Source organism: Lampris incognitus, chromosome 13 (genome assembly GCF_029633865.1).
Source record: "Lampris incognitus isolate fLamInc1 chromosome 13, fLamInc1.hap2, whole genome shotgun sequence".
NCBI classification, from domain to species: Eukaryota; Metazoa; Chordata; class Actinopteri; order Lampriformes; family Lampridae; genus Lampris; species Lampris incognitus.
In genome coordinates this window covers 42,264,459-42,275,949 of record NC_079223.1, presented here as the reverse complement: position 1 = coordinate 42,275,949, position 11,491 = coordinate 42,264,459, and the positions used below count along the sequence as shown (strand labels likewise).

Genomic DNA, 11,491 nt, shown 5'->3' with positions numbered 1-11,491 from the left:
TGTGTCTATTTGTGCATGTGTGTGTGGGTCCCCTTCCAGCTGTAGCCAAGAGTATACATGCCTTGTAATTAGTGCTCTATTCTCTGCCTGCTGCTATATCTGTGTATTGAGAGAGGGAGCTGTGGTTTTTCCATTTTGTGCCACAGCGTAGCATCTGAAGAGGTTTTGCTGAAGATGGTGAGTTTTCAGACCCCAGTGTCTGCCAGCTGGTATGCCAGTCTCATTTTTCACGTCTGCTTTTGATCAGAATGTACCCCTCGGCTCAGCTGGCTAATGACAGTGGGAGCTGTGTCTTGGAGAGAGAGAGAGAGAGAGAGAGAGAGAGAGAGAGAGAGAGAGAGGAGAGAGAGAGAGAGAGAGAGAGAGAGAGAGAGAGAGAGAGAGAGAGGAGAGAGAGAGAGAGAGAGAGAGAGAGAGAGAGAGAGAGAGAGAGAGAGAGAGAGAGAGAGAGAGAGAGAGAGAGAGAGAGAGAGAGAGAGAGAGAGAGAGAGAGAGAGAGAGAGAGAGAGAGAGAGAGAGAGAGAGAGAGAGAGTGTGTGTGTGTGCTCAACTTCTTGTGCTGAGCCCTGGCTATAAGGCAAAACAACAGACTGGGTCAAACCGGATTGGTCTCAACCCCTTTGAAAATATTGTTAAAATATTTCAATAGATGTTGATATTTTATGATGTATCTTATAATATAATCTGAAAGGTGTAATGCAGTTATATAACTGTCCTGGAAAACATGCAACGTTATCTTATATACACACACTAAAACATGCCTAATGTAGAAAAAAAGCACCCCCCAAAAATAAATAAATACAGAAATTACAAGTAGGCCATGCAGGGCAGGCTATTGTCACCCTCAGCATTTAAATGAGGCTTCTGTTGTTCTAGTAAGCCAAGATGCATTTAAATGAAAATTCTGAAACCACAAAAATTGGACTCTGCTCCCGCTAATTCCAGATGCTCGAAATCAAATATGGAAGTTATCAAGCTCATGATTTAATCTTTATCCTGCATAGTTTCGACAGGTAGTGCTGTGAGAGAAGCGATTGCGTCGTACAGAAATGAAGAAGTGTGTGAAGAGGTGAATACAGGCTCGGCTGCGTAACGGCTAGTCTGTTAGCGCGCTTGCAGCGATGTGAGATCGTAAACTCACACGTTAAGCATTACATCTCCAACATGGTGTCAGAATGACAGGTGGAATCAAAGCCGCGGGGAGGCTCCCGCTCCCGTTTTTGTTCGGCGAAAGGTCTTGCAGTGGAAACAGTGAGCGGCTCTGTTCGGGGTGTGGTCACGGCTGCTTTTGGACTGGGTTGGGCCCGAATGATCTAGCCTCTGGAACTTGACAGAAAAAGGGAAAGATGGAGCCCGGCCAGTCCAGCAGCAGAGCCTGTTAAACCCAGGTTGTTCGCCGGTCCCAGTCTAGTCCATCCAGTCCTGCCTGCCTGCGTCCTGAATTTGACCAAAGTTTAGGAAAGTTTGGGAACATTGCAGAACAATGACAGCATGACACCATGGCCATGAAGTCACGCTGTCAGAATGCTGGACTGTACTCACACACTCATAGGTTTCTTGTGAGCGAGAGAGAGAGAGCAAGAGAAAGAAAGTGAGTGAGAGAACGAGAAAGAGAGCAAGAGAGAAAGAGAGGAGAGCGAGAAAGAGAGCAAGAGAAAGAGAGAGAGGGGGAGAGAGAGAAAGAGAGCGCAAGAGAGCGAAAGCGATGAGAGCGAGAGAGAGCGAGAGAGATGGATAGAGTAGAGACTCCAGCTGGAATGTAATTACTCCATTACTGTAGAACTTCCTAAGACATACACATATCTTCCTGGTCTATCCACCTTAAGGAAAGTTGCTGAGGTTTCGGAGAGTTCCCTCAGAAGACACTGGTCTCTCTACCACTTCCGCCACGCCAGCCGAGGGAATTCCAGAGGACATGTTGCTCATAAAGTCATCCTCCTTTCTGACAAGACCTTCTATGTGTGTGTGTGTGTGTGTGTGTGTGTGTGTGTGGGTTGTCGATCTGATTTGTGTATGTGTGCGCACCCTGGTGCATTTTTTGTGCGTACCATAGGTGTGAAAGCATCATGAACGTGTGTGTGAGGTGCTCCAGCAGTTATATATACACATGTATGTGTGTGTGTGTGTTTTTAAACTGTGGGTTTGACATCCTCCTCCCAGGTTCCCATACCCTCGTCTGATCTGACCCAATACAAAGAGCTGCTTGTTCCCTTCAAATGTGACACTTCTAACACCGTCACACAGCTTGCTTAAATACCCCGACACACGCAAGCTGGTACCACCACGAAAACGCTGCCGTTGTCATTAACTGAATGGAAAAAGGGTGGTCAGTGTTACTTTTAATTAAACGAAACCGGCAAAATGTGAAAATAATCCGTCCGTCTCCTCTCTGTTGTCGGGTAACCCTCTAGGGACACAAGTGGTAAATCATTCGTACATCGTTACATCATTATTCTGTGGCACATCATTATCAAGTCATTACCGCTTGTGTCTGGGCTACATACCACGCACGTCATTCTTTTACCCTCCCGAGCCTGGGTTGCCTGCGACGTCTGCAGCACGAGAGTTCAGTCTTTTTCTATCGCCGTCCTTGTGAGCTGGTCTGCAGTAGAGCTTCACTGTGAAAACGGTTTCTGCTGCCTTTCAGCGTTGGTTATTTACACTTAAAACATCTCCTCAGTCACGAAATATGACCGAGGCAATGATGAAGACCAAACTTGCTGCTTGGTGCTCTTTTCCAATGTAGCGCTGTTTTAACGTGAGTGTTGCGTCTCATTAAGTGTGTTGTTCTTGGCTGTATTTGTTGTGTCTGCATTTGGTTGTGGGCGGCACGTGTGGCGCAGTGGTTAGCGCGGTCGCCTCACAGCAAGAAGGTCCTGGGTTCGAGCCCCGGGGTAGTCCAACCTAGGGGGGGGGTCATCTCGGGTCATCCTCTGTGTGGAGTTTGCATGTTCTCCCCGTGTCTGTGTGGGTTTCCTCCCACAGTCCAAAGACATGTAGGTCAGGTGAATCGGTGTGAATGTGTGGCGGCCCTGTGGCGGCCTGGCGGACTGTCCGGGGTGTCTCTCCCGCCTGCCGCCCAATGACTGCCGGGATAGGCTCCAGCGTCCCGTGAACCCAAACTGGGATAAGCGGCTTGGATAATGGATGGATTTGGTTGATGCTTCACCTCAGTGTCTGCTATGTAGACAGTCAGTAGCATCAGAAGAGCAGGAAGGAAAGGAAGACTTCCTTTCAAGTCAGACGGTTCAGGTGTGCAGACTATTATGTGCTGGCATTTTGTTGTGTGTGTGTTAACAGATTATATCAATGTGTGTGCTTGTTCTCCAGATCCAGCAGCTGGAAACACAGGTGATTGATGCCGAGAAAACAAGCCTTCAAAGCTCACCAGCAGGTAAGAGTCAAAAAAAGGTGTGTGTTTTTGTGTGTGTGTGTGAGTGTAAATTTGTCATGATAGAACCAGATCAGGACAGTTGATAAGCGAGTCCATAAATACACTATAATATTGAAAGGATGGATAATATAGTGCATTTGGGCCTGCGTCCAAAATCTCTAGAACGAAGCTGGCGAGTGAAATAATATCATATTGATATACACGATGGGGGAAGACAATGAAAATAAGACCCGGGTTGTAATAAAAACCAAAATTTACTGTGGGAGTACAAGGCTAAGACGATTTGTGCGATTCTCTCAGGTGCAATGGATGGAGGAGAAACTGAAGGCTGCAGACGGCCAGTCCGGAGACTCGGAGCTGCGTCTGATCGGGGCGATGTCAGGACCTGCAGAGCCTCGTGCAGGAGAGAGAGGAGGCCATCGTGCTGCTCGAGCAGCAGCTCGAGGAGCAGGTACAGACGGCAGTGAGCGACCTCTTGAAAAACCCCGCCGGCTTTTTAAAAAAAAAAAGCCCCGTCATCCGTCCACACAGAGAGAATGAATACACATTTTCAGCTCTGACTAAATCCTCACAAGAGATATCTCTATGGACCAGTGAGTCATTTTCCCATCCAAATGTGAGGTGAATTTTAAGCAATCTTTTAAAAAGATAACAACAAAGTTAAATATAAATCTTGTGTATTTTAAGTCAGACGGTTTAACTGAACAACAAAAATAGACTGAATTTGCACCTTACAAGGCGGAAAAGATGATGTCATCGGAGAGGAAAAAAATGGAAAAGGGTGCATAAAAATTATTTCCCACTAGAGAATAGTGAAATTTACATTTCCATCTCACTCAATCACATATTCTCTTTATAAAGAAGTCTAACTTTTTTTTTTTGCACTATTTAATTCATTCTGGTAGTGACGTTCAACTTTTTTTTTTTCAATTTTGAAAATTACATGAAACTAGTGTGCTGGAAATAAAGCTTGTGTGTAGACTGAGGGTTAAAGCACAGAACAACACAGACAGAGAGAGCACAACCTGCCAAATCCTGGTCAACCTGCTACCAATTATCTAGTTAATCTGCTTTTTAATAGATCAAAAATGTAGACTGCCAAAAAAAGGAGTGTATTTCTTTAATAATGGATGTGTGTTTATATGTGTGTTTGTGCGTGTGTGTGTGTGTGTGTGTGTGTGTGTGTGTGTGTAAGCGAGAGAGAAAGAGAGAGAGAGAGCGAGAGAGGGTGACTTGAAGCAGATGTGTGTGCAAAGCCTGTGAATTCACACGCCACAAGACTTGTGAAAACAACATTATTGACATTTTTCACTCCTAACGCCAGTTTGACTTCTTTCGCCAGAAACAAAACCGCCTCCAGGATGCCAAAACAGTGGAGGAGAAAGCCGCCAAGATCAAGGAATGGGTGATGCTGAAGCTATCAGAGGTAAATGATGGCGCTCGACAAAAAGTGCCCAGATGTTTCATATTAACGGGCAGAGACTGAAACGTATGGCTGGCTTTGAGAAAAATTAGATGTAGACATAGAAACAAAGAACAAACAAAAACAAATAAATGATAATAAAAAACAACTCTTAGGGGCGTCCGGGTAGCATCTATTCCGTTGCCTACCAACATGGGGGGGATCGCCGGTTCGAATCCCCGTGTTACCTCCGGCTTGGTTGGGCGTCCCTACAGATATAATTGGCCATGTCTGCAGATGGGAAGCCAGATGTGGGTGTGTGTCCTGGTTGCTGCACTAGCACCTCCTCTGGTCAGTTGGGGTGCCTGTTCAGGAGGGAGGGGGAACTGGGGGAATAGTGTGGTCCTCCCACGCGCTACGTCCCCCTGGTGAACCTCCTCACTGTCAGGTGAAAAGAAGAGGCTGGCGACTCCACATGTATTGGAGGAGACATGTGGTAGTCTTGAGCCTTCTCCGGATCGGCAGAGGGGGTGGAGCAGCGACTGGGATGGTTCGGAAGAGTGGGGTAATTGGCCAAGTACAATCGGGGAGAAAAAGGGGGAAAAGGCAAAAAAAAAAAACCCAACTCTTATCATGACCATGCTGTTTAGTAGTACACTGGGCACCTTACACCTAGTACACCAAAGCATCAAAACTGACAATCTAATTTTTTCGGTAGCAGTTTATTCCCCAGAAACCCATTTGAATTATTGGTTATCTTGTGCTGAAACATGGTGTGCTCCTCAGTTTGAGGTGGAGAATGCTGCGTTGAGAGAGACCAATAAGCATCAGGAAGCTCAAATCCTGGAGTTACAGAAACAAGTGCAGGGTAAGGGCCTCTTACATTCCCATTCATTTGTTTTCACATTCGGTGCTTTGAGTGGCTGTTGCAGCTAGAAAAGCGCTGTATAAAATGCAACTTGACTGTCTGACTGATTGATTCATACATGTTGGCCTGCATGTCTAGGCAAAAATAGTCTACGCAATAGCCTCGTCATGCCACCTGGTTGAAAAGTGAAAGTCAACATCTAGCTGTTAGCCTAACTAACCACTACTAAGACAAAAGTAATAGCACAATATATTAACTTATTTTGTGTATCCTGAACAGTTCAACTTGTTTGGGCAAAGTGGGCTACCTTTAGGCTAGCCGGATATATTCTGAGCTAGCTGTGAGCTAACGAGCATTCGCTACGTTGAAATTGGATGTAATGCTCAGTGGGAACTTGGACAGCTGGGCTCATGAATTTAAACCCCCCCAACCTAAGTTACTAAAATAAATACACACCTAAATGAATAAATAGAATTTTTTTAAAAATGGAGCAGAAAAAACCCCGGTGCTCCCAATGGCCAGTCCGTGCCTGCTGGTATCAACAGACAGATCTCCCAAGAGAGGTGGAAAAGAAACGCTGAAAACACAAGAAGACTCTCAGCATCGGTAGTGCTACAATGACAGAAGGCCTGCTTGGCACCGGGAGTCCAAGGAGGACAAGCAACGAACACGCAAACCTGCAGGCGACAATAGGCAGAGGCAAAGCCAGACAGGTGAGCAGCAAAGTAAGACATGTCAGATACACATTCAAGAATTTTGAAATTCCTTCAAATAATTTGAGGTATTCAGTTTCCATAAAAATGTTTTAGATCACTGAACTTGTTCTCTTTTACATACAGTGTGCTATGAGAGGGCAGGGATGCAAGAGGAAGGACAGACCTGCGTCTGTAACTGAGGAAGAGAGGAGTGAAGTCATTCAACCACAAAGTCGGATTTAAGATTTGTCTCGACTCGTTGACCACCTCTGTAACAGGGTTGCTTACCTGCAGAAAACTCCCCAGGCGAAGGTCTGCCACAAGCAGTGGCAGAAGAAGGAGTCTCTCCTCATCAAAGAAGAACCACTTTTATATGACAACAAGATCCTCCAAAAAGACTCTCCTCAAAGCTGAAGAAGCAAGGAACATTCTTTTAGAGGAGTCGGGGTTCATCCCTCAAGAAAGTCCGGATGGGCATCTGGGTAGCATAGCAATCAATTCTGTTGCCTACCAACATGGGAATCTCTGGTTCGAATTCCCGTGTTACCTCCAGCTTGGTCAGGCATCCCTACAGACTGATTGGCCGTGTCTTAGGATGGGAAGCCGGATGTGGTTATGTGTCCTGGTCGCTGCACTAGCACCTCCTCTGGTCAGTCAGGGCGCCTGTTCAGGAGGGAGGGGGAACTGGGGGGAATAGTGTGATCCTCCCACATGCTATGTCCCGCTGGTGAAACTCCTCACTGTCAGGTGAAAAGAAGCGGCTGGCGACTCCACATGTATCAGAGGAGGCAGCCCTCCCTGGATTGGCAGAGGGGGTGGAGCAGCGACTGGGACAGTTCGGAAGAGTCGGGTAATTGGCCGGGTACAATTGGGGAGAAAAACGGAGGAAAATTAAAAAACAAAAAACAAAACAAAAAGAAAGTCCGGACAGACTGTTGACCATAGCATGCTAGCTAACCTAAGCTAGGTCGGCTACCGTCAAACTCAACAAAAACAATCTCACCATAGGGTTATTTAACATCCGCTCGGTAAGCAACAAAGGGCTTCTACTTCATGATCTACTGAATGATCGTAAGTTTGATTTCTTGTGCTTGACTGAGACATGGCAGCAACCCAATGACTTTTCACAGCTTAATCAAACTATTCCTCCTGGGTTTGTATACACCTGCAAATCTCTTGCTACTGGCAGGGGGGAGGTGGTCTTGTGGTGCTGCATTGTCAGAGAGACTACAGTTAAACCCCAAATTGGATCTAGCAACAGCTATAGTACAAGTGAGGTAAAATGAGGACGTGAAAAAACAGCAAGCTGTTTTACACTCAGCCGATTCATCTGCCCACATGGATGTGGTGACATATTATAAATCCAAGAAAAATAGCTACAGGCAGGAAACAACTCAATATTATGTTCAGATTCCACATCAGTCTTCCTCAACCAATGTCAAGCCCTGTGGAAAGTGTGGCAAGACTTCAAAACGCTCGTGGATTGAGTGCCTGGCAAAGGCTGTTGTATGCAGGTCAGCTCAAACCTTTTATTCTGTAGAGACAAGAGTCAGCTGTAGCATATTTGGGAACAGTAGCAGTGCAGAATCCCCAGATCAGGTCCTTTTGGAAAGAAATTCGGATGGGGGTGGGGGGGTCTTTGTTTCAAGATAGGCACAGGAGTATTGGTAACAGTATTGCCTGAAACTGAATACATGAAGGACAGATATGGCCCACTCTCACCCCCTATTAGACCTTTGTTTGGCCCTAATAACCAGCCATTGTACACCATGAGAAAGGTAGATGCTGTGCTGCAGAGGGGGAGACACAATGATTGAAGAGGAAGTTTTTATGGTCAGGGGACTAGCTACACCATTGTTTGGCCTCCCTTCAATCATGAGGCTAAAAATGATCCCCCAGACTTGACAACATTGAGGATGCTGAGACATATTTCCACTCGAACTACCCAGAGGTGTTTACAAGATTGGGCCAGCTAAAAGGGGAATACAAAATCAAACTTAAAGATTCAGCACAACCTTATGCCCTCTCCTTCCTCTGACGTTCCTCTTAGGAACAAAGTCAAAGAGGAGCTGGATTGGATGGAGGAGATGGGGGTTATAGCCCATGTCAAGGAACCAACCGAATGGTGTGCAGGTATGGTTTCCCCTTGTGAAACCATCAGGAAAAATATGCATCTGTATAGACTTGTGATGATGATGATTTATTTCGAACATGTAAATAAGCAGCTATAACATACAGATAAGCCATTGCCAATAATCTGAAGTGATGAACAAATCCATCCATCAGACTAAGCGAACAGATCTCCGTATGCATCAGATTATTTGTTACATGTTGGAAAAGGAGTAGGAGGAAGTATACACTTGTTTTTTTTCCTACCTCTTCTCACCTACTCTTTAGTTAATTCAGCTACTATACATTTCAAGCTCAATCCCCTCTGTACTGTATAGGTCAAATCCAATGCAAGTTGGGCTGCACAATACAAACTCAACTACTGTGAATAATAAGAGAAAAGAGAAAAAAGATCAAAAAACACATGAGAGAAAGGGGAAAAAAAGAAAAACATCCTAATGTCACGTATCAAAAATAAACAGATCTCAATGCTGCATGCAACCTAAATATCTACTCGGTGTTATAGAAAGAAAAATGAAAAAAAATGTAATAAGAAATGTTTAGAGATAAGTAAAACTTACGGTTAACATAACTCTTCATCATACCTATATCTCTTTAGTCCTTTGTACTTCTAGTACCGTGTAATGTTTGTACTTTGAGTTTCATGCTCGGACTGTTCCACAGTTTTATCTCACACATTGAAATGCCCATGCTCTTCAAAGTGGTATGAACACAATTTCTTGAAGATTAATTTCCCTTTCAAATTATATTCCCCTTCTCTATCTGAGAATATTTTTTGTATATGAATCGGCAGTAGATTGTTTCTTGCTTTGAACATTTGTGCTGTGTTAATTCTACTAAATCCCTGAACTTCAAGGCACATGACTTAAAAAATAGCTTGTTGGTGTGTTCACAATATCCTACATTGTTAACTATCCTTATGGCTTTTTTTTTGGTAGTATATATAATGGTTGTAGGTTGGTTTTGTAGGTGTTACCCCATACCTTCACACAGTAGATCAGATGTGGTAAAATAAATGAACAATACAGAGTGTGCAATGACTTATGAGCCAGAATATGACTTGCTTTTCCCATGACTGCAATGCTCCTTGCCAGCTTTGCTTGCACATATGTTATGTGAGGTTTCCAGCAGATTTTGTGGTCTTGTATCACAGCTAGGACTTAACACATCTCAATGAGAGTGTGGAAAGAGAGCAACTCATTGTGCCTGCAGTGGATGAGACACTGGCAAGACTGGAAGGAGCCACTGTCTTCAAAACTTGACGTGACGTCAGGCTTCTGGCAGGTGCTGCTGCACAAAGACTCTATGCTACTCACATCTTTCATCACTCCAGAAGGTAGCTATTACTTCAAAAGGCTGCCTTTTGGAGTTACATCAGCCCCAGAACACTTCCAGAACAGGATCTCTCAGCTCATAGAGGGAATGGAGGAGTGCTCTGCCATGCTGCTGGTGTCCTTGTGACAGGACAAGACTGTGCAGAACATGACGCCTGGCTGCACAGAGTGTTGACACAATTCAAAGAGGCAGGGCTTACTCTGAAAGACAAGGGCCAGTTTGCCATAACAGAAATTAAGTTCCTTGGATGTCAGCAATGCACAAGGAGTCAGGGCAGATCTTGATAAAATCAGAGCAATCCTGACATGCTGGAATCAAAGGATGTGGCCAATGTCTGTCGTTTTACGAGCATGGTAAACTTTGTGGGAAAATTTTCCCCACATTTACCCAAACTGACAAAGCCACTCAAGAGATCTGCTGAGAAATGACAAAAGCTGGACATGGGACACACCATAAAGACAAGCATTCCTGGGCACAAAGAAAGAACTCAGAAACTGTGATGGCTCAGTATAGCGCAACACAGCAGACAATTGTGTCAGCAGATGCTTCTTCCTATGGACTTGGTGGAGTCTTAACACAAAAACAGCCAAACGGATTGTAGAGATCTGTTGTCTTCATTTCCAGGATTCTGACTACAATGGAATCAAGATATGCACAAATTGAAAAGGAAGCCCTTGCGGTGACCCGGGCATGTGAGCGTCTGAATGGATACTTGAGTGGCCTGGACTTCGAGTTACGAACCGATCACAAACCCCATATCATACTGCTCAAGTCGAGGGTGTTAGATGACCTCCTAAACAGGATACTCAGATTCAGACTACGACTGCTTAGGTTCAACTTTGATATCATACACGTGCCAGGCAAGAATGCGATAACAGTAGACATTTTGTCGAGAGCACCCCTGCCTGCGAAACTCACCAAGGAAGAGGAGGAACTGGAGAAGGAATGTAAGGCGCTCATTGATTGTGTGATAGCTCACCTGCCCGCAAATACCCCAAAACTGGAACAAATCAAGGATGCACAAAACAATGACAGCACATGCAGAACATAGAAAAGGGGTGGCCTAGTCACAAGAGAGATGTCTTTGAAATGTTACTTCCCTATTGATAGCACTGTGCAGATTTGTATGAGGGAGAAGGGCTGCTTATGAAAGAAGAGAGACTACTACTACTACTACTGTCGGCTGCTCCCGTTAGGGGTCGCCACAGCGGATCATCCGTTTCCATCTCTTCCTGTCCTCTGCATCTTCCTCTGTCACACCAGCCACCTGCATGTCCTCCCTCACCACATCCATAAACCTCCTCTTTGGCCTTCCTCTTTTGCTCTTCCCTGGCAGCTCCATATTCAGCATCCTTCTCCTAACATACCCAGCATCTCTCCTCCACACATGTCCAAGCCATCTCAGTCTCGCCTCTCTTGCTTTGTCTCCAAACCATCCAACCTGAGCAGTTCCTCTAATATAATTGTTCGTAATCCTGTCCTTCTTCGTCCCCCCCAATGCAAATCTTAGCATCTTCAACTCTGCCACCTCCAGCACCGCCTGTCTTTTCATCAGTGCCACTGTCTCCAAACCGTATAACATAGCTGGTCTCACAACCATCTTGTAAACCTTCCCTTTAACTCTTGCTGGTACCCTTCTGTCACAAATCACTCCTGATACTCTTCTT

At 45.1% G+C, this 11,491-nt stretch overlaps 1 protein-coding gene across 1 annotated transcript in view; it reads left to right on the top strand.

The window, feature by feature from the left end:
- plekhh2 (pleckstrin homology domain containing, family H (with MyTH4 domain) member 2) overlaps positions 1 to 11,491 on the top strand; it is a 53,281-nt gene that overhangs the window by 9,268 nt on the left and 32,522 nt on the right. The window contains 6 exon segments of the mRNA XM_056291749.1: positions 3,331 to 3,366; positions 3,368 to 3,394; positions 3,695 to 3,769; positions 3,771 to 3,845; positions 4,737 to 4,820; positions 5,583 to 5,664. Of these exon segments, the coding sequence (XP_056147724.1) occupies positions 3,331 to 3,366; positions 3,368 to 3,394; positions 3,695 to 3,769; positions 3,771 to 3,845; positions 4,737 to 4,820; positions 5,583 to 5,664 (379 nt within the window).